The sequence below is a fragment of the Moschus berezovskii genome, chromosome 8 (assembly GCF_049115385.1).
Source record: "Moschus berezovskii isolate FMDL1 chromosome 8, NW_MosBer_1.0, whole genome shotgun sequence".
Lineage (NCBI taxonomy): Eukaryota > Metazoa > Chordata > Mammalia > Artiodactyla > Moschidae > Moschus > Moschus berezovskii.
In genome coordinates, this window is record NC_142467.1 from 20158481 (window position 1) to 20181870 (window position 23390).

The 23390-nt window shown below is 39.3% G+C and overlaps 1 protein-coding gene across 1 annotated transcript in view; it reads right to left on the bottom strand.

Annotated features, from left to right (window-relative positions):
* The window catches only part of ADGRV1 (adhesion G protein-coupled receptor V1), a 549332-nt gene that overhangs the window by 74899 nt on the left and 451043 nt on the right, over nucleotides 1-23390 (bottom strand). Inside the window, exon 86 of the mRNA XM_088838471.1 lies at nucleotides 21978-22135. Within this exon, the coding sequence (XP_088694597.1) occupies nucleotides 21978-22135 (158 nt within the window). The remainder of the gene's footprint in view (nucleotides 1-21977; nucleotides 22136-23390) is intronic.

Consider the following 23390-nt stretch of genomic DNA (forward strand, 5'->3'; position numbering starts at 1 on the left):
TTTATTCTGAAATGAACAGATACTTGAAGGCCAAGAAGTTTCATTGATCTGATCCATTCGCTGGTAAGAAAATATTAAATTTGCTCTTGAGCTTTCTTAACAAGGGTTAAGACACGATGCACAGTCACCCACAAGTGTTTTAAGCAAATAAACCTAACGTCATAGAAGATAACAGGGCACATTCTTCACAAAGCTGCCAAGTCAGCATGAGGATACTGTGGCTGGAACAGACAACAACAGACTTACAGATCGGATTTGTAAACAGTTCAAAGAAATGCTCCCCACTTCATCTGAGTAGTTTGTATTCCTAATCTTTGGTTACTAGTCTTATACTTGGTTCTATTTTAGAATTTCCTTCTTGTCTCAGTACTTCAACACATTCCCAGAAGAGCTCTTGAGAACCCATCTGCACAACAGGGAATCCACTCTAAGTCCTCTAGCTCTAGTCTCCCTACACAGTTGCACATGGATGTTAACTAAATGATGTGCTGGGTTCTTCACTTTAGCCATCCTGACCAAATTCATAATCTCCAGTGAAATATGAAGATCACACAGATTGGAGGGCTGCTTTTAATGTGCACACTCACATCCAAACTATCATTGAAAAGTTCCTGATTAACCTTTATTGAAAATGAACCTCTCCACGTCTTCTATTGCCCTGTCCCCTTTGATATTTCCTATTGTCTCCTACCCTATTCTACTCCATTCCAATCCATCCCAACCCATCTCATCCCACTTCACTCTAAAATGCTGCAATGAGACTCACCAGTGTATTGTGACCCACAATGTGTAAATCTTTGCTCTAAAAGATAGTTCAAGAAGCTAGTAGATTATCTTAGACATAAAGCAGGCACAGTAAACATAACTATCATGGGATGCCTACAGCTATCATGTTCTGATATGGATTTACCCTGACCTTTCCTGGGATGTGAAGGAGGCAAGCTTAATTTGGAGGGATCTGCACAGGTAATATATTGATTCTGCAGGCAGAAAGTCAATACTAGCCTACAGAATATTTTCCAGGTATAAAAGAAGTGTGAGAAAATTCTCGAAGGAGTCTCAAGTCTGCTGGGAACCTAAACAGCAGTACTTTGTCAATGGGTGACTTTGGGCTCTCCTGGATGTTAGAAGACAGTTGAGTGTCAGGCCTACTTTGAGGGTGATTTATTAGGATTGAAAAAAAATGGTACAAGCCTAGAATTATGGTCTCGCCTTGCAAAAGCTATATATAATTTTCAATTTGCAGGCTATAATTTTGAATCTAAGGAGAATAATCAAGTTAGATGAGACATACCCACATGGACTTTGCATGCACTGTTATTAGAGTAATTCCATTTGAACCATGTACTTCAAAGTTGCCAGATAATATCCTACTAGGGGGGTGGTGGGGTGGTCAAATAGGTCTGTGATTCTTAAGGAAAAGGTGAAATGATCTGTTTTTTTCCCTTGTGAGAAAAAATGTCTTGCAACTATGGGAAGGAGAATTATCATTTGGTTTAACAGCCAACATAGCAACTTTCTACACACTTCATAAATGTTTCATAAAATGACATTATGACCAACGGTTTTATAAGATCAGAGTTCTAAAACAAACATGAAGTCAGCCAACCAACAATCGAAGACTGGCTTAACCTAGTTTTCTAACAACATTACCAGTTACTTAGCCGTGAAGGAGTTCAAAACAGTCATCTCCAGGCATGTTCAGGTACCTAAGAGCAATTCCCAACACACTTGGCTTTCATAGTACAATGAAAATGTATAGAGCATCTTTCAACCTGCTACATCTATATTTTAAATCTTACTAGATGGTTTCATAATTTGAGGAATTAGGTTACTGTGTATTTGGCCATGACTAGCCAGTTATGTTTAAAGATAATTTGATAGTACATCACAGGGCCGTCATTACAATTTAATAGGCTCTAATTCAACACTGAAGTCTTGAGTCAATTCTGACACAATGTCTCAGAAAAATTAACACTAAAAATAACACTGTGTGCTCAAGAAAACATTTTTACAGTGTGTTAAATATGTCAGTTCCCAGAACTGTTTCCTGGAAGAGACCCCTGATCTGAATAAATGCCAGCTGACCTCAATGCTTATATTTTCTTTCTTTAATTTGGGTCTCTAGCCCTCACATTACAAAACTGTAACATTGAGTAAGGAGAAGGTAATGGCACCCCACTCCAGTACTCTTGCCTGGAAAATCCCATGGATGGAGAAGCCTGGTAGGCTGCAGTCCATAAGGTCGCTAAGAGTCGGACACGACTGAGCGACTTCACTTTCACTTTTCACTTTCATGCATTGGAGAAGGAAATGGCAACCCACTCCAGTGTTCTTGTCTGGAGAATCCCAGGGACGGGGGAGCCTGGTGGGCTGACGTCTATGGGGTCACACAGAGTCGGACACGACTGAAGTGACTTAGCAGCAGCAGCAGCAACACTGAGTAAAATGTTTATTTCCTTTGCCACATCACTATTCTAAAAAGTTCACTTGAATGAAATTTTTTGGTTCCTGTCAACGTGATTCATTGCATCTCTTCTTCCAACAGATATTCTGGTATCAGATTATCAGGGCATAGTCTGATCTTAAAAATATAGCTATCTATTTCTCAAAAGCTTTGGGGATATTAGTTATTGTCTATTGTTAAATAACTATACCTGTAAATATAGAAAACTAATACCAAACCCACAAAGAGAGCTGTTTTCAAGAATATATAATAACAGACCATAAAGTGGTGTAATATTTGTGTTACATAAAAGCTTATCATTGTCTATTTAAACAATGGCACAGTACCCACAGGTGTGCCAGGAATGTCTATGCCGATGGAAATGAACTAATATTTTATTGCTCACTGTTACTAACAACCTTGGATCAAGCCCTTACAGGGAAAAGAAAGAGAAACCATTGTGCTAAGAGAGAAAAGCAATCCCCTGGGTGAATGGCCATGTGTATGATCTAGGGAGAAGGAGGCTGTCCCAAAAAAACTATTTACATTGACAATATTTATATGTTGGTGGCCAAGGTAATCTTACCAATGTGACTTGGATCTAATGACAAACTTTAAAATTTTCTTTCTGTATTTGTTTGTCAATGTTATATGTAGATCTAAAAATGTGTAAGATTTTAATTCTGTTTCTCCTCTTTCATGTGGAAATTAACATTGTTAATGGTTAGACTGTTTCAGCTATTAGTATTTCAGGTGTCAGCTATTAGTAGTAAATAAAGAGTAGATATTAGAGTTTATTTTTACCTCAGGCTCAAAACTATGTTTCCACTTTTTTCTTTCCTTCTTTCCTCCCTCTCTCCTTCCCTCCCTTCCTTTCCAAGCCTCCGACATGGAGCTACTCATTATTATTAGTAGTAGTAGTATTACTGTTACTATGCAATTCCATCTTTAATAGGTTAGACAGATCTCTCTACATTTTTCATTTGTTTCTCTCTTTTTTTAAAAAAAAATCAAGTGAAGTTTATTCTGTTACAAAGTTTGTGAGACACATTTGAAAAAAATTTTTTTTCATGGTGGCATATAACCATAGATTGTGTTTACTTGCAAAGACTCTGGCATCAGCGGGGAGAATACTGGAGAGAGGAAAATCACCCTACTTCTTAGAAATCATCTAATTAAAGTGTAAGCATCAACAATTGATCATTTCAATTACTTGCTGATTTACAATCACACCGATTTATACTGCCTTACGAAACTGTACAACAGAGCTTCAAACTGCTCAACATTTTTAGTGTTTCTTATGACCCAATTTCTACTTCTTTCTTGAAGCTGGTGCATCCTAATTACAAATCATATCATTTTGCTTTCCTGAAGGTAATTTATACTAAATTTTCTAATTTCCCTCTGTCAAATTCAATTGAAAGAAAAGATATGTTTTGAACAAGGGCCCTGAGCCAAATAAATTTTTTTAAAAAGCATGCACTGAAGTTGACTGAATGGGATTTATTCTAAAAGAGGCAGAGTAGTAGAGAGGTTATGAGCATGGACTCTGGGGCCAGATTACTTGAGGTCCATTTAATAGCTGTGTGACCTTGGTGAGTTACTTGACTGCTCTGATGCACAATTTCCTCATCTGTACAACAAAGATAACATTCAGTTCAGTCAGTCCAGTTCAGTTGCTCAGTCGTGACCGACTCTTTGCGACCCCATGAATCACAGCATGCCAGGCCTCCCTGTCCATCACCAACTCCCGGAGTTCACCCAAACTCATGTCCATCGAGTCAGTGATGCCATCCAACCATCTCATTCTCTGTCGTCCCCTTCTCCTCCCGCCCCCAATCCTTCCCAGCATCAGTCTTTTCCAGTGAGTTAATTCGTCGCATGAGGTGGCCAAAGTACTGGAGTTTCAGCTTTAGCATCAGTCCTTCCAATGAACACCCAGGATTGATCTCCTTTAGAACGGATACCTCCTAAATATGCTTTATTGAATTCAGTGAGGATTTAATGATTGAAATGCAAAATACTTAGAACAGTTTTATATAAACTTCAGCGATTGCTTATTATTAAAAAAATATAGATATAAATATACATATATATTTAAGATTCAAAAGTGTATGAGATAAAATGTGACAGGTAAAAGGATTAATTACATATGGATCTTCTTTCAAATATATATATACATATATATATATGTGTGTGTGTGTATATATATATATACATATATATATATATATGTGTGTGTGTATATATATATATATGGGCTTCCCTGGTAGCTCAGATGGTAAGGAATCCACCTGCAATGCAGGAGACCCGGGTTTGATCCCTGGGTTGGGAAAATATACTGGAGAAGCAAATAGCTACCCACTCCAGTATTCTTGTCTGGAGAAATCCATGGTGGGGGGAAATATATATATATATATATATATATACACACACACACATACACTATAATAAAAAGTAGAAGATAAATATTAGAAGAGAGGGATCAAGTTACATAAAAATTCAGGGAAAGTAGCAGTTACTTCCCATAGATGGTATCAGAAAGGCTTTTGTGAGGAAGAAGGAATTTCAACTGGAATTTAAAGATGAGCTCTGTGTGAACGTGTGGATTTTGAGCTTAAGGTAGGAAATAAAGGCAAGTGCATAAATTAGTGTAAAATATCCCTTCTGACTTGCATGACAGGTCCAGGAAGGGTAACAGTGAGAAGAATGAGGTCATGAAGGGATCGTGCGGACCAGGTTAAGCAACAGAGAGTGATTTTACAGGAAATGGAGAGGCATTTACAATTTCTGAGAAGATGAGTGCCCAATCAGAAGAGAAATCTCCTTAATCTCATGGGAAAGGAAACAGACTGGTGGACGGAAAGCTGGAGCAGGGATACCAGCCAGGAAATCACAGCAGTGGCCCCAGGAGGCATGATGCAGACCTGGGGCAAGAGCACGGTGGAGTGACGCCCACAACAGAAAGAAGGGGCTGGACACAAAGGTACGGTAACGAATCTAAAGGTGGAGCGCCCCCAGTCAGAAAACAAGGAGGAACTTTAAAAATCATACAGATGTTGGGGCTTCATCCCTGGAGACTCCAATTCATTGAGGCTGTAGAGAGACTCATCAAACCATAATTAGTGAAAGACCGATTTTGATGATCAGTTTTGACAACTACTGACCTGAAAGTCTACGGCTATCAAGCAAAAAAAAAAAAAAATACACTGGCTTCAAAATTAGGAAAATGAGAAAAGGATTAAGAGGAAGACTAGAAGGAACAGGGAGAAACAACAACACAGAGATCAGAGAAACTGGGGCAGGCAAGTCGTGGACAAGTTCTGTACTTCTGAGAACACTCTATTATTCCCGGGAAGAGGACAGAAAAGACGGTGAGAAAACAAGTTGAGCTCAAGTGGATAGATTTGAAAATTACCACTGCGATGTGAAAAAGGCAAAGGCAATCCCTGGAAAACACATCTATTCCAGAGTTATGAGTCACACGAAGAATGAGTCATGGCCTGGGATTTACAGGAAAATAAAAAAGAAGAGAGTATTATGAAAACCAAGGGAGGCAGACTATTCAAGGAAGGGAAGTTACCAGTACAATTTATGCAGAAGACTTTTTAAGGACGAGGACACGGGAGGTCAGCAGATTTGGTGTTCAAGGTTATGGGTGATGAATGGAAGAGAACAGCAAAGCTTGGCAGAGAGCAGAAGGTGACGAGTACAGAGAGCTTGCATGGACTCCTCTTCAAGAAGTCTGCTGGTGAAGAAGAGAGGCAGGGAGGTAACTTAAAGCAGCAGGATAATGAGCACATTCTTCTAAGCACTGGAAAGTGATGCAGGTTTTTAGATGGAGAGGAAAGACCCAGAATAGGGAGATACTTAAGATGCAAGGCAGCTGTGGAAAATTTAATGAAAATAAGTTCCAAAAGAAGAAAATTGCATGGCAATTTTTTTGCATGGCAATAATTCATTCTTTGGTAAGAATGAATTATTTACTTCCTTACCTAAATGGGAGGAAAAGTGGCAAAGAAGGGCGAAAACAAAAAGCAGTGTTCAGATAAAGTCAGTGAGGGAACGTCAGGTTGTTTTCATATCTTATATAGACAGTGAGAATAGAAGGTGTTAAGCACAAGACTTATGGGCAATCTGTTTCCTAAAGATTACCTAAGAATCAAGGAAAGATAATCCAAAGACTCACTGAGAAGCAGAGATGGCTCAGTTAAGGTTACTCAGAATAAATTAGTATCTATTGCAGAGTAGCACTAATTGGCTGGCAAAAAGAGAAGTATGTGACATAAGACTAGAATGGTTAATGTTCAAACTGCTTCAGGAGAGAGGCATGTTGGTGAGGAAATCAAGGGAGCTGTTGAAAATATCCTAAAGGGAGGTCACGGTGAAGATAAAGGCCAGTAGGAGTGAGAAACTGGGAGAGAAGGGCAGAGGCAGATATGAAGAGGGAGATGGGGACCCAGGAAGGGAGGATAGCGTTGAGAAATGGTAATCACAGTAATATGAATAGGACAAGGATGATGTAAGCAAAAGAACACAAATTAAAAACAGGAAAAATGATTAAGCAGGGACATAATGACTTTGCGGTTCAAGATGGACCACAAATACTTTTGATATCCTACTAGTTGGAAGGAGTAGCCTCTTGCAACTGGTTGTAGGAAAGTAATTTGTTTATGAGAGTGCCATTTTGGTTATGATAAGACAACTCAAAGAGTAATTTTATAAAAGGTTAAGATCAAGTTTGTTACTGCCTTCCGGCCCAATGAAATTCAAACTTCACCTTTGATATGGTGAAGAAAACAACTTTTATAAAAGTGCCCTTTTTCTCTATTCAATGTTTTGAGTTTATAATGCATTAACTATTAAATATAGTGCTGTGATCATAGATATTGTGCCAGCTATACACTTCTAAAGAAATTTATGATACAACTGTAAATTCCCCAGATTACTTGTCCCCACTCCCTATTTCCCTAGTCCCAACAACTCTCTTTTCCTCTATTTCTGGATGTCTTCTTTAATATTGTACCAGTTGATTAAAGTGTGATCAAACAACTATTTAGTGACTATGTATTTTTTTAAAGAATTGCAGAGACACTGAATCATAAATTGAAAGTAGCCCAAGAATACTGGAGTGGGTAGCCTATCCTGTCCCCTGAGGATCTTCCCAATCTAGGAATTGAACCGGGGTATGGCAAGCCACTCCAGTACTCTTGCCTAGAAAATCCCATGGATGGAGGAGCCTGGTAGGTTGCAGTCCGTGGGGTCGCTAATGGTCAGACACGACTAAGCGACTTCACTTTCACACATTGGAGAAGGAAATGGCAACCCACTCCAGTGTTCTTGCCTGGAGAATCCTAGGGACAGGGGAGCCTGGTGGGCTTCCGTCTATGGGGTTACACAGAGTCGGACACGACTGAAGTGACGTAGCAGTAGCAATCCTGCCTTGCAGGTGGATTTTTTACCAACTGAGCTATCAGGGAAGCCCTCTCTAAATAACAAGACTGGCAAAAATGAATAAACGGAGAAAGTTGCAAATAATGAATGGAATTTACACGTTAGATGTAGATTAATAAGTGTAATTTACGCCTTACTTGAAGTTTCCCTGATTAGAGAGAACCATGGAGTATCGCAAGATTTCCATGTTGATACCAACTGAGGTGTCTCACAGATTAGGTTACAGGGAATAGTGTTTTCAATGCCATAAATTTTCTAAGATAAAATAGCCTTGAAAAATTCACTTTTTTTACTCTTCAGTAGAGTTTTAACATATTCTTTGGCAATAGTCTGAATACAAATTTGAGAGAAATATTAAAAAAAAATCAGAAATTGTCTTTTCATCAGCCAAAAGTTGAATGAAAGATTTCAGTCACCCATTAAGGAAATGAATGTGCTCTTAGATCAAAGCAATAAACATGAATAACTGTTTCATGTAGCTTTCAAAAGAATAGAAAGTAGTGCTTCACTGGTAATTTTCCCAAGATAGCTAAAGAAGGATTTGCATGGGGGGAGGACGTGGGTGGGGGGGGAAGTCCTTTGAAAGAGTGGAGTATGCCAGGAAAATTAAAATGTAAACTTTTAATTAACTTGGAAAAAAATTGCCAAGGAAATATATGGAAAAACTTGGCTTATATATAAAAATTACAAACAGCTGGGAAAGCTTCACTGACCCTCTGGGTCAAGGTGAAGCACGGCAATGGTGTGCCTGTGTCAATAACAGATGAAGGGCAAAGAATGTGCAATGCACGTGAGCAGCAACGCCACTGTGATGCTCTTAGATAACGGCTTTAAACGTGTACCATGATCATATCTTCCACTAACATTCGCTGAAGCCTATTCAAGATGGGTATCAAGAAATTATTTTCAATTGCATTCCTTCTCCTGCCCAGTCACCATGAATGATGAACTCAGCAAGTGAGACTGAATTCAGTGCCACTATTTAAGTCCAGACTTAGCAGACATCATGTCCTTTTTAGACAATAGCACGAATTCAAAATGGCCATGCCTATGAAGACTTTATGCATGAAAGCAGTAGAATTTTCCTTTTATCCTACAGTCTCAGGACTGCTGTTGAATGAATGAATGATGCTATCAATTTGACCTTTTAAAGGTGCCATGTGGAAAGGGGACAGACAAGAACCAAGAAATATCAGTCTTAAGAGAGCTGTGAGATGATGATATAAGCTACGTGCTATGAACTGAGTCTCTGTAAAATTCATCTGTTGAGACCCCAACCCTCAATATGATGGTATTCGGAAATAGGGACATAAGGAGTTAATTCAGTCATGAGAGTAGAGTCCTCACAATGGGATTCGTGCCCTTACAAGGAGAGACAAGAGCGAACTCTCTCCCTTTCTCTTTCCTTCACTCCCCCTAGTAAGAACATAGCAAGAGGATGGTCATCTGCAGGCCAGGAAGAGCGCTCTCGTTAGGAACCCAATTGGCCAGCACCCAGATTGTGGGACTTCTCAACCTCTATAACTGTGAGGCATAAATATCTACTGTTTAAACCACCCAGGCTGTGGCATTTTGTTATGACAACTCGAGTCGATTAATATACACCAGGCATAATGATGAAGAAAGGAAGAGAGGGGCATATTTGAAAGATATATAGGAATGATCAAGGACAAAATATTCTGCACCAGTTACATACTGAAAGAGCTGTTATGCTGATAAAAACACCAATGCATACTGCGTGCTTACTATGTTTCAGAGTATACTAAAGACTTAATATGAATTAACATTTAATTCTTGAAACAGCTCTATAAAGTTAAATATTATTATTACGCCTTCACTATATATGCGAATAGTAAAACTAGGCACATTTCAGTACCATAAAGAGACAAGGCAGTCTTTCTTGGAAATTAGACGATGAAGAAACAATTTGCTAGCCTGAATCACTTCAAATTCTTTCTGGGGCATGGAGCCTAACAATTCCTTTTATGGAATTGAACTGAACTGAACATTCACATGTCATTTTTCTCAATGAAAGATTTGATGACAAAATGGTGAACGGTGAAGCACTGGTGATGGCAGTAAAGAGGGTTCTGGAGAATTCAGGAGTCACTTGTGGTTCTAACCCCAACTGCACAACTCAACAGCTCTGCACATCTGGACACCTTCCCAAGCCTCTCATTTCTTTCATTTTGTTGTCTCACTATAGGACTAGATATACGTGCTTCACAAGATTCTTGTGAAAACTGAGATAATATACATAAAATGCTTAGCACAGTGCGGTGGTACACCAGCAATTAGTAGCTGTCACGATGATAATGCTGATACCGCCAGGGCCAGAGTCCACCCACAGCTGCCACTTACATGCAGTCCAGCCTTTTATCCTCTCCCAGTCCTACTGCATCCATGCTCTCTGCCCACCACCCACCTTGAAAACAAACTGAAATTGAAGCTTTAGTACTGAAATAGCCTAGACAGAGAACCACCCTTGTCCTCATCAGTTTTCAGCAGAGACTAGGTAAAAGGCAATCCCTGAGGTATAAACATTTGGGAAACTTGAGTTTTGGAAAGACCCAGCTCTGCCACAAATTACTAGTCCCTTTTCTTCTTTGGTTACATGTGGAAATCAGGAGTTCAAACAGAAATGTAAGCTTTTTCATGACTCTTTGATTTTATTTTTTACTTTTTATCTCAATGTTCTAAGCCTTAGGAAACTAATTCCTGATGTTAAAGTTCTAGGAGATTTTAATGAGCAATATCAAGTGCCCAGTCTTTTTTTTTTTTCAATAACAATAATGAAAAAAAAAAAAGCAATACACATTGAGCAACTACATATCATCTTTCAGGTTCAAAGATTCTGATTTGAATCTTTGAAGACTGAGGTCACAGATATAAATCTAAGCAGGGGATGAGTATCCAAAATGTTTCTTTAAATATTTTGGATTTTCCCCAGCATTACTGATAAAATGTGGGGAGACTAAACTGTGCTCACAAAGATTTTTTTTAAAGCTCAAGTGGAAGAGATTGTTTACTGTGCAGCAAGGAGTTCTGGGGTTTTCCTTTGGTCCCTAGGCATTGTTTTTTATTTTCTTTTCAGCAATGGAACGGGGAGTAGACTGCAAACAAGCAGTTTTCTGCCAAGGACATGTGAAACCTGTTATATTGGTCATTCTGGATCTGATTTAAGTATGTACTATTACTAGGTAAGATTACTTTTACTTTGCTTCAGTGGAAACATCAATTTTGGTTTAGGAAAAAAAGCATATTGTGTTTTTCATTTGTACTTATAAACCATGTAAAATTTAAAATGACAATGATATACTTGGAATTTTGCAGTATGTGTTTGAAACAACAAGCAATAAAAATTAAAATAAAACAATGCAATAAAATAAAAATGACAATAAAATTTAAAATGACAATGACATACTTAGAATTCTGATGTGCAAAAAACCAGGACACCAGAACCACAGTGTTTCAGCTATTGATTGCTACATAACAAACTTGGTGGCTTAAAATATTTTACAATCTGGGCTGGGCAGTTTTCTGTTCTGTGTGGTGTCTACTTGGGCTGGATCCGACAAGAAGGCTACTTCTATGTCTGGAATCAGAGCTGGGTTGCTTGAAACAACTGGAGGCGGGCTGACATGTTAGTCACTCAGTCATGTCTGACTCTTTGCGACCCCATAGACTGTATCCCACCAGGCTCCTCTGTCCATGGGGATTCTCTGGACAAGACAGGGGATCTTCCCCACCCAGGGATCTAACCCAGGTCTTCTGCATTACAGGTGGATTCTTTACTGTTGGAGCTACCTTTGGGAAGCCCGAAGGCAGGCTAAATGTGCCTATTCATGTGGCCACTTCACCCGATTAGCTTGCAGATGCTAACATCGTGGTTGTCTCAGAGTAATCAGACTTCTTACATTGTGGCTGGCTTCCAAGAGAAAGGAAGCTGAAACTGCCTGTCTTTCTAAAGGCTTGACCCATTATGGGGCAGTATCACTTCCATCAGATTACCTTGGTCTAAAGCAAGTCTGAGACCCAGGTTTGATCCCTGGGTTGGGAAGATCCCCAGAAAAGGAAATGGCAACCCAATCCAGTATTCTTGCTTGGAGAATTCCACAGACAGAGGAGCCTGGTGGGCTATAGACCATGGGGTGGCAAAGAGTCAGGCACAACTTATCAACTGACACTCTCACTTTCTAAGCAAGTCCAAAAAGTTAAAGGGAGGGGAAACAGACTCCATTGCTTTATGTAGGGAGTAGGACACACATCAAAGGAGAAGAATAACTGATGGTGGCCATCTTTGGAGAATATAGCACAGTGCGTATTCCATTTACTAGGAGCTATTTGCTTCCAAATAGGAAAAGGAGTAAAACAAGGCTGTATATTGTCACCCTGCTTATTTAACTTATATGCAGAGTACATCATGAGAAAAGCTGGGCTGGATGAAGCACAAGCTGGAATCAAGATTGCCAGGAGAAATATCAGTAACTTCAGATATGCAGATGACACCACCCTTATGGCAGAAAGTGAAGAACTAAAGAGGCTCTTAATGAAAGTAAAAAGAGGAGAGTGAAAAAGTTGGCTAAAAGCTCAACATTCAGAAAACTAAGATCATGGTATCTGGTCCCATCACTTCATGGCAAATAGATGGGGAAACAGTGGCTGATTTTATTTTTGGGGGCTCCAAAATCACTGCAGATGATGACTGCAGCCATGAAATTAAAAGATGCTTACTCCTTGGAAGGAAAGTTATGACCAACCTAGACAGCATATTAAAAAGCTGAGACATTACTTTGCCAACAAAGATCCATCTAGTCAAGGCTATGGTTTTTCCAGTAGTCATGTATGGATATGAGAGTTGGATGATAGAGAAAGCTGAGGGCCAAAGAATTGATGCTTTTGAACTGTGGTGTTGGAGAAGACTCTTGAGAGTCCCTTGGACTGCAAGGAGATCCAACTAATCCATCCTAAAGGAGGTCAGTCCTGAGTGTTCCTTGGAGGGACTGATGTTGAAGCTGAAACTCCAATACTTTAGCAACCTGATGCGAAGAGCTGATTCATTTGAAAAGATCCTGATGCTGGGAAAGACTGAGGGCAGGGGGAGAAGGGGATGACAGAGGATGAGATGGTTGGATGGCATCACCGACTCAATGGACATGAGTTTGGGTAAGCTCTGGGAGTTGGTGATGGACAGGGAAGCCTGGCATGCTGTGGTCCATGGGGTTGCAAAGAGTCGGACATGACTGAGCGACTGAACTGAACTGATTTCCTCTTCTTTTTCCTCTGGCTTTTAATGAGTTTCCTTGAACTCTTTTTGAAATATCTTAAGATGCCAGGAGAAGACAAGTCACTCATTCTCAGGATTTAAGGGATGATACTTCATAATATTATAATTGGCTTTCAGTGATTTTTCTAATAGCAATGGAATCTTGATTTACATTAGTATTAGTAAATATAAAGAAATGGAACCTGAGAAGAAATGGAAGCATTCATTCTCAAATATATTACCAAGCAGAGAAGTAGCCATTATTGCACCAGAAGATTCCAACTACCTCAGATTCACGTTATACATAGCTAGCTGGATCAAGCCACCTTTACATTTTTACACATCATACGGAAACATATGTGTGGGATTTTTATAAGAAAGGGATTTGTAATCATCTACTTCCTCTTTTCATTCAAATTAATTTTCCTTCCCTGATCCATGAATCATAAGAACTGGCTGATGAATCAGAAAAAGTCAGTAAATTCTAATGAGCCTAAAAGGAAAGACAAGCTTATCATTGCTAGAGATCAAAACCAAACCCTAAAATTACAGGCTTTGTTTAAAAGGCTGTTTGAGACATTGAAATTGAGTTCAGGGAGCATACCTTTATCCTGACTCATTCTCACTGCGCACTCACTTCGCTGAAGGAAGGGGGCGGCCAGTGAATTTCATTAGGAGCCATCGACTTTTGAAAATCTGTTACTTAGCAGTTGAGCAACCAACGGGGCACAGAAGGAAGACAGACTGACATCACTGTTCCTGCCACGCTCAGAAAGGGAGGGATGGACAGAGGCCATCTCTGGAGACCACAGCAGAGGGTGTATTTTATTTACCAGCAGCTCTTCCTCTGCTCTCCATTTCCTCTGGATTTCAGTGGAAATTTGAGCTCTGAAATTAAGAGATGTCAGGAGCAAAAAAGTCACTAAAAAAAAAAAAAAAAAGAGAGTATAATGGGGTTGATACTGGGTAGACATAACCAACACACAAGTGTTGCTGAAAAATTGCTCCTATTGTCAGGCACATCCAATCTGCACAAGAGTACTTAGCTGGGAAAACAGTTCCATGGAAATATGGAAGAGGCCCGGTCCAACAAAATAACTGATGTAAGCTCTTAAGTTATTCAAACAGGCCTGATGCTGGTGTTAACTCATCACGTTTGTTTACCAAACCTAAATGTCTAAGATAAATACATAATCATAATTATTCCAGTTATGAACAAATGAAAAACAGCTTAGCTATAAGGAAACTATAAATTGACCTTTCCTTCTCATAATGCATTTCACTCATTGCTAAAAGTAATTTGTAAATAAGCAAAAAAAAACTCTTTACAAGATTTGATCAAAAATACTTAAAACCTAGCAGTATGAAACATCAGGAAACTGTGCTTCTGTAAGAAAAGGGGATCTACTTTCAACTCTTTTTTAACTGTTGTTTTGGCCACACCATGCAGCATATGTGATCTTGGTTTCCCAACCAGGGAGAGAACACATTCTCCTGCAGCAGAAGCGTGGAGTCTTAAACACTGGACTGCCAGGGAAGTCCCGACATTCAACTCTTGATTTATTATTTGAGAATGTGTTTCTCATAATACTATCCCATACAGTTGACACTTGAACAATGAGCAGGTTAGGATTCCACATCCCTCAGAGTCAAAAATCCCCATATAACTTTATAGGTCTATACATAATAATATGTATATTTTCTGCTTATGAGGATTCAACCAACAGCAGGTGGAATAGTACTGTGAAAAGTAAAACTGAAGGTCGCTCAGTTGTATCCAACTCTTTAGGCTTCCCTGGTGTGGCTCAGATGGGAAAGAATCTGCCTGCAATGTGGGAGACCCAGGTTCAATCCCTGAGTCCGGATGATCCCCTGGAGAAGGGCATGGCACTCCAGTGTTCTTGCCTGGAGAATCCTATGGAGAGAGGTTGCCATGCCCTTCTCCAGGGACCTTCTGGACTCAGGGACTGAACCTGGGTCTCCCACATTGTAGGCAGATTCTTTACCATCTGAGCCACCAGGGAAGCCTACAGTACTGTGGCACATAGCTACTGGAAAACATCTGTGTGTAAGTGGATCTGAACAGTTCAAATCCGTGCTCTTCAAGGGTCAACTGCAATGTCTGAAAATGCTCATCCAATTTAAAAATGCAGGGCATTTTTATGGCTAAACCATAAACCATCTCAGCTGCATTAGGAAAAAGGGTCACTTCTGCACGCTTGGAATTGTAGAGAAATAGGCTGGACCTGCTTGAGACTACAGTCTTCCCTCTATCCATGGAAGATTAGTTCTAGAACTCTGTAGGAAATTAAAATTCAAGGATGCTCAAGTCCTTTATATAAAATGGTGTAGTATCTGCATATAACCTACGCACATCCTCTGGAATACTTAAAATAATCTCTAGATTACTGATAATACAATGTAAACATAATGTAAATGCTATGGAAATAGTTGCCAGCGTGTGACAAACTAAAGTTTTGCGTTTTGAAACTTCCTGAAATTTTATTTTCCCCAGTATTTTCTGATCCATAGTTGGTTGAATCTTCAAATACAGAACCCAGTGATACCGAGGGATGACTATAATCAGAACTGCCCCCCTTCTCGGGTATAAAGTGTACACAGCGTGTGCACGAATCTCATAGGAAAGAAGAGAAGAGGCTTGGGACCAGTTTGTGCTGCTTTGAAACTTAGGTTTTTAGAGAACTTGGCAGCATCTGCATCCACTGTGGACTCCAAACTCCTGAATGGGGTTTGTGCCAACTATTCTAACAGTAAAGAATATGAGAAGCGAAGAAAAGGTATTTACTATCCAGGTTTTCACAAATACACATGAGAACTTTACTAACATACTAGACCTTTTAGCATTCTTCCACCTCCCTCTGTTTTATTTATTTTTTTTTAACAATGGTTATTAAAAGACGCTTACTCCTTGGAAGGAAAGTTATGACCAACCTAGATAGCATATTAAAAAGCAGAGACATTACTTTGCCAACCAAGGTCCATCTAGTCAAGGCTATGGTTTTTCCCTGGTCATGTATGGATGTGAGAGTTGGACTGTGAAGAAACCTGATTGCCGAAGAATTGATGCTTTTGAACTGTGGTGCTGGAGAAGACTCTTGAGAGTCCCTTGGACTGCAAGGAGGTCCAACCAGTCCATTCTAGAGGAGATCAATCCTGGGTGTTCATTGGAAGGACTGATGCTAAAGCTGAAACTCCAATACTTTGGCCACCTCATGTGTTGAGTTAACTCACTGGAAAAGAGTCTGATGCTGGGAGGGATTGGGGGTGGGAGGAGACAGGGACGACAGAGAATGAGATGGCTGGATGGTATCACTGACTCGATGGACATGAGTTTGAGTGAACTCCGGGAGTTGGTGATGGACAGGGAGGCCTGGCATGCTGTGATTCATGGGGTCGTAAAGAGTCGGACACGACAGCTACTGAACTGAACTGATTTACGTGTAGTTATGTTATTTTTTTCTTCAATTCTTGAAAATTCTCAACAACTACCTCTTCAACTCTTTTTTTCTACATTCCCTGTATTCTTTTCTTTTGGCAATGTATTCTCATACTTCTTAGCTCTGTTTTCCTATTTTCTCTTTTTTTGCAGGTTTCACTGATGAATTTCTCAATCTTACTTTCAGATTCTAATTAATTCCCTCTTCTCTGTGTCTCATCTGTATCTTATCTCAAATACTAAGATATTTAAAATTTTCAACTACTAGTATTTTCATTGCCAAGATTTTTGAAATTTTTTCATTTTCATATTGGTCTGTATTTTTATTTTGTTTATATCTATTTTTGCCTTTTATGTTTAAGGGCTTTGAGTGGATATATCTGCCTTTATTTTAGGGATTGATGGTCAAACATTTTCTATACAGGGCCAGATATTAAATATGCTAGATTTTTCAGGCCACATGGCTTTTATTTAACTACATATACTCAACTCTGTATTGTAAAAGCAGTCAAGAATACATGTAAAAAAATGGGTGTGGATGGGTGTCAAAAAAACCCTTTACTTACAAAACACATCATTGGAGCCATTTTGGAAAACAGTTTTGTAGTTCCTCAAAATGTTAAACATACAATTACTGTATGATGCAGAGATTCCAATTCTAGGTATATACCCAAGAGAAATGAAAACATATATTAATAAAAAAACTTGTACATGAATGTCCATAGGAACCTCTTTCATAATAGCCAAAAGGTGAAAACAACCCAAATGTCCATCAACTGATAAACAGATAAGCAAAACTGTAGTATGTTCATCCAGTGCAACACTATTTGGCAATAAAAATAACTAAGTTCAGATACATGCTATAACACAGATAAACTAGGAAGCCACTGTGCTAAGTGAAAGAAGCCAGATCTGAAAGACCACCTTTTCTATGATACTCTTATATGATGTGTGCAGAACAGATAAATCTCCAGAGACAGAAAGCTGATTAATGGTTACCTAGGGCCCAGGGACAGAGAAGGACAGAGAAGTACTCCAGTACTTTTGCCTGGAGAATCTCATGGATGCAGGAGCCTGGTGGGCTGCAGTCCATGGGGTTGCGAAGAGTTGGACATGACTAAGCGACTTCACTTTCACTTTTCACTTTCATGCACTGGAGAAGGAAATGGCAACCCACTCCAGTGTTCTTGCCTGGAGAATCCCAGGGATGGCGGAGCCTGGTGGGCTGCCATCTATGGGGTCGCACAGAGCTGGACATGACTGAAGCGACTTAGCAGCAGCAGGGCCCAGGGAAGGGGAGTGACTGCTAATGAGTACGGGGTTTTTTGAGGGATGATGAAAATATTCTAAAATTAGATTATGGTGATAGTTACACAACAATATAAATATAATAAGTACCAATGAACTCTACAGTTTAAATAGATGAACTTTATGACACGTAAACTATATCTCAGTGAAGCTGTGAAAAAAGAAATAGATAAAATGAGAAAACAGGTGAGCAGCTGGTAGGGTCATAGTTTGCGGATTCCTGCTTTATCTTTTTGAAGAGTTGAACATCATTACCAAAGTTATTTATAGTTGATCTTTATATATTCTTCTGGATTACATTTATCTTTTTGATTGGTGATTTGAAGGGCTGTCTTCACCAGTTTTCCTCCAGTGTTTGGATCCTTGACTTTGCAGTCAGTCGAGTAGAAAGCATGTGATTCTTTGCTCACTGTCTCTCCCCTTGCCTCTGTGTTCCTCTCTGGCTACCTCTTTCTGTCTAATGGTTTTATGGTTGCCTCCATTTAACCTTCCTGTCCAAGGAAGGCGAATTTGATATCCTGGGTCTTCTACCCCCATAATGACATACAAATATGGCAGATAAAACTGTGAACTCTAGAGAGTCTGGCCCAGGAACTTGAAAAGATTCTTCCTCTGCTTTCTCCTTGGGCTCCCAGACCCCTAAGCCAAAGCTCACACTACAGCGGCGGTCCTTTCGCAGACTCCTTTCCTGCGGGCGCTACTGCTCCAGTCTACCTGCCCTGGGTGAGACCTCTAATTGCAGCTTACCACTTCTACATTCACAGGCTTGTGGACTCAGAAAACATCAGGACCCTGGTTGCAGCACAGCTTATATTCCACTTTGTGTTTCTGATCCCCATTTCATCTTCTTCTTAATTTTTTCTTGCTATATCTTGTCATTAACTGTGATGCATTTGGAGCAGCAAAATGGGAAAAACATGAATTTACAGTCCCATCTTGACAATATTTTTCAGGTCAAGGCAATGGAATTTTAGCAGACAGATTCAAAAAGATTGTCAAATGGCCATGAGTAGACAGACATTTTTTTCCTTGACATTTTGAATTTGAGCTAAGTGGAACATACTCAAGTGGAGGAGAGTTAAAGGAGGCTTCAAATAAAATCTAAAGTATCAAATCAGAGGTCAAGGCTGAACACATAGTTTTGGGAATCATAGAAGGAAAAAATAATAGTCCTAATAATAAATTTAAAAGGGATATCTACAAACAGATCAATGAGATAAATTCCATAATTCCTACTTTGGATGATATGACAGATTCCTCTTCTTCTAAATGCTATATTTAGCATTGATGATTATTAGTTTATTCAGTCAACAAATATTAATTATGCTCCTGCTATCCACTAAGCACTCCACAAGGCTCTGGTGATGCAGAGATGAATAATAAATAGTCCATGTCCTTGAGGAATCCATAATTTTTTAAGGAAATCAGCCACACACACCAAAACAAGTCACCATTCCATTCTGAAGTAAGTGTTAAGTGCTCTAATGGCTGTAGGGGCAAAGTGCTTTAAAATCATAGAAGAAGGATGAGCAATTCTTATTTGGTGTGGTAAAGATGTTAATTTCAAAGTCATCATGGAAGAAGTAGCATACTGGGAGCTTCCACAATTTCCATAAAAAAGTGAGCAGTATCTTGTTGGAAGGAGTCAACTTGGGATTGTTCAGCACACATTTTTTTACTTAGATTATGCATTTATTGAGGATGGCTTTGGGGAGCTAAGATAGATTAAGGGAGAACAGTAAGTCCCTTACACCTCTTCTTCATCTACATTTTCTCTCATTACTTACTAAACACATGAGTTGTTTTTTTTTTTTATCAACTAATGATGAAGAGTTCATAGAGGGCAGCTTACATGTGCAAAGATGACAGATCAGGTAATTTCAAGAATGAGTAAGATTAAATCAATGACATGGTCAGAACATAGGCCGAGCGGTAACTAACTTGGGGGTGATAAGACGGCCCAGGGGTGGATGTATAGAGACTCGAGTGTGATAAAGAGCCTGGACTTTCTTTTGGGCAATAAAGCTGAATGATTGTAAAGCCAGAGAGTGAGGGGAGCCACTTGACATTGTTGAAATACAGACATCTGAGAAAACGAAACGGATAAGAACTGGAACTAGTGACTAATTAGGAAAACACTGTTTAAGAGTCCAAGTGAGATAATGACTGTTAGGTTGAGTGGGAACAGGGAAATCAGAACTACCATAATTGTTTTTTTATTTGAAAAGCTATAATAAGAGCAATGATTCTATTAATATATTTCATTGTAAGAGAGGTTGAAACTGCTTCGCCAGTTGAGATATAAGTGTTCTAGGGATTTTATGTTCAATGCTTAAGAGCTGTTTTTCAGAGAATTGGAGCATTGTTTATCTATCGTATCCATGGATCACATCCAAAAGGCACAGGGGTGATTCAGGAATGAAAAAGACTAACTCATTAGGTTAGGCCTTTATGATGTTATCACTACTGAAACATGCAAACACTGGCACTTCTATATAGTATACAGAACAAAATAAATCTTTCTATTTGGGAGAAACAAACTTTGCCTTCAAAAGAGAATACACATTTTAACAGAATGAATCTCAAGTTGAATAAAAGCACAGCTTCTGGATAAATTCTTTGTCCCATGAAAAAGTACAATTTCTACATTGAACATTGCTTTTCTAATGGAAGAATCTAAGTTTAATCATAACCTTAAGTGCTATTTTTGCCCACATAATAATTGCATGCTAAATCAGAGAGAAGAGGGAAGAGTTGGCTAGATACAGCTATCCTACAAACTACCCCATAAGTTAATATAAAAGAGTCCTTTCTCTTTACACTACAAGGAAAATCTTTTTGGATCTTCCCTGACACAGTTTAGGAACTAGAGGCTTTTATTATGTTAGAATGAATCTTTTTGTTATCATATGAGACAGTATATACTGAGCCTCTAATAATGTATTAGACACTATTCTAAGTGACTTCATGGATGGTATCTTGCTTAAACTCTGGATAGCACTTAACGTGTGAAGAACTTCTCTCATTCCTTTGGCTTTAGATTTGCAAAAGCTTAGAAAAGACTTGGGCTTCCCTGGTGGCTCAGTTGGTAAAGAGTCTGCCTGCAATGCTGGAGGCCTGGGTTCAATGCCTGGGTCAGGAAAATCCCCTGGAGAAGGAAATGGCAACCCACTCTAGCATTCTTGCCTGGAAAATTCCATGGAAGGAGGAGCCTAGCGGGCTACAGTCCATGGGGTCGCAAAGAGTGGGACACGACTGAGCAACTGACTTATCTTTAACTGATCTTATAGAAAAGACTAGTCTTCCTTTTGGCCCAAGAGGGATTCCTCCACTCCCCAGCTCATTAGATTCTCAATATTCCAGTCACTCAAAACATTTTAGACTTGGAGTTTTCTGTATGTAGGTATTTGGTTATCGTTCCTTAAAAACATTCCTAAGAGACTCTAATCTAACAACAGAAAAAGAATCAGATCATAAAAACCGGTGTTAAGTATGATTCAAAGGGAAAAAATGAGCTGGTAGTGAAAGCCAATTTGAGCTGGAAAGACTTGCACTCTTAAGTAACCAGACATGTGTAGCCACTTATGAAGCTGTCTGGTCACATATGTTTTTAAACATCTGTCTGCACAATCAGAACTCCACATGCAAAACACAGCACTCACAAGCATTAGGAAAGTTTGTTTGTGATAAAGTCTTAGAGTCTGCAAGAAATGAACAGATTTCACAGGTTGAACCCAGGTCGATACTGCTTGAGTTGAAAAACGCTCGGGGAAGCACCTCCCAAAGGCTCTGAGTCATTTACTTGAATATCAATATCTTAGGGACAAAACTGGCACCAGCAATGAAACCTGCAGAGCCCTGAAGAGAGAGAGAGAGATTGCAAGGAAGGCCCAAGGAGCAGGAGAAATCAGAGAACTGTGACTTTTGGCTTCAGAGCTGAAAGCGGAGTCTAACCTCCTTCCTCTGCTTGGTAAAGACCATTCAGTGACCTTTTCCCACCGTTAAAAGCACCCATCTCCAAAGTGCAAATACGGTTCCCTACAAACCTGCAGCATTTGTCCTTCCTCTGAAGACATCGTCGTATGCTTCCCACTGTGGCTTCACCTGGTAGGCGTGGATGAACACCACAAAGGCCACCACGAGGCACGTTAAGGGGGCAAGAGCTGCCGTGAACAGAGCTGCGTAGATGTTTGGGACGAAACACCTGGAAGAGACCAGAGAAGAGATGACCCGCTCCAGCACCCACATTTCTAAACGCGCTGCGCACTGCATCACTTGATACCAGCTCTGCGTATCTCAGGGCTGGCAACAGTAGCCTTTTGGTTTGCCAAATTGGAGTTCTGTTTGAGTAGCGGCTACACGATTAAATGTAGCCCACTGCTTCACAAAGTGGGTTCCGTGGAACATGCGTATCCTGAGGGGCTCAGAAAGCCTCAAAAAAAGGTTACGGCCAAGTAAGTTTGAGAAATTGGGGGAGTGGAAGGGAGATTCAAGAGGGCAGGGATATATGGATACATACAGCTGATTCATGTTGTTGTATATCAGAAATTAAAACAACATTGTAAAGCAATATATTCCAACAATAAAATAAAAAACTATCAAAAAAGATTATACTCCATTCATAGTTGCTATAAAATATTGGCTATATTCCCTGTGTCGTATACTATGTCCTTGTAGCTTATTTTATACCTAATAGTTCCTACTGTAGTCCCCTATATATTGCCTTTCCCCCTTTTTCCTTCCCACTGGTAATCACTAGTTTGAAGAAGGTATTGTTTAAAGGCAAATTTGAGGATTCCCAGGGCTCAACTCTGTCATTTCCACAATTTTGTTTTCTGAGTGAATGACAGTTTTGTCATTCCTAAGCTGTACATTTCCCCAGAGCCATTCATTCTCTTGAAAATGATGACAATTTTCCATCTAGAAGCTATACTACATAATTGTATCTATTATTCATGGAGTTTATTTAGGTCAAGGAGGTTTAAGGTAAACTTAACATTACATATTTTGGTAACACTGAAATTTCATAGAAAATGGTTTTAAAGATGTAATCGGAAGTTTTTACCCATGCACCATAAAAATTCTGTTTATATGAAATCTGTCACCAAACAAACAAAAAAAACCCTCAAAATGGAGAATGGAGAATGGTTAGAAACGTTCTCAATATTTAAAATTGTGCTTCTGAGGTATTCTTATAGAGGACACACCTCCTACAACTTATATGACAATAATACTTTACAAGGAATTTCAAGAGTAGGCGATGTCTCTTTTCAAAAAATTTCCCCAACTTCTCCATTTCTTAATACATAATATCTGCAAACCTAGATGATTACATAGTAAATAAAAAAAAAAAAAAAGGGATACTGAAAACTCAAGCAATGCTGTAAAAACTCAAGGATGCTGTAAACTTTTACTTACAAGAAAACCTCAAAATCCAAAATACAGGTAATGAGAGGGAA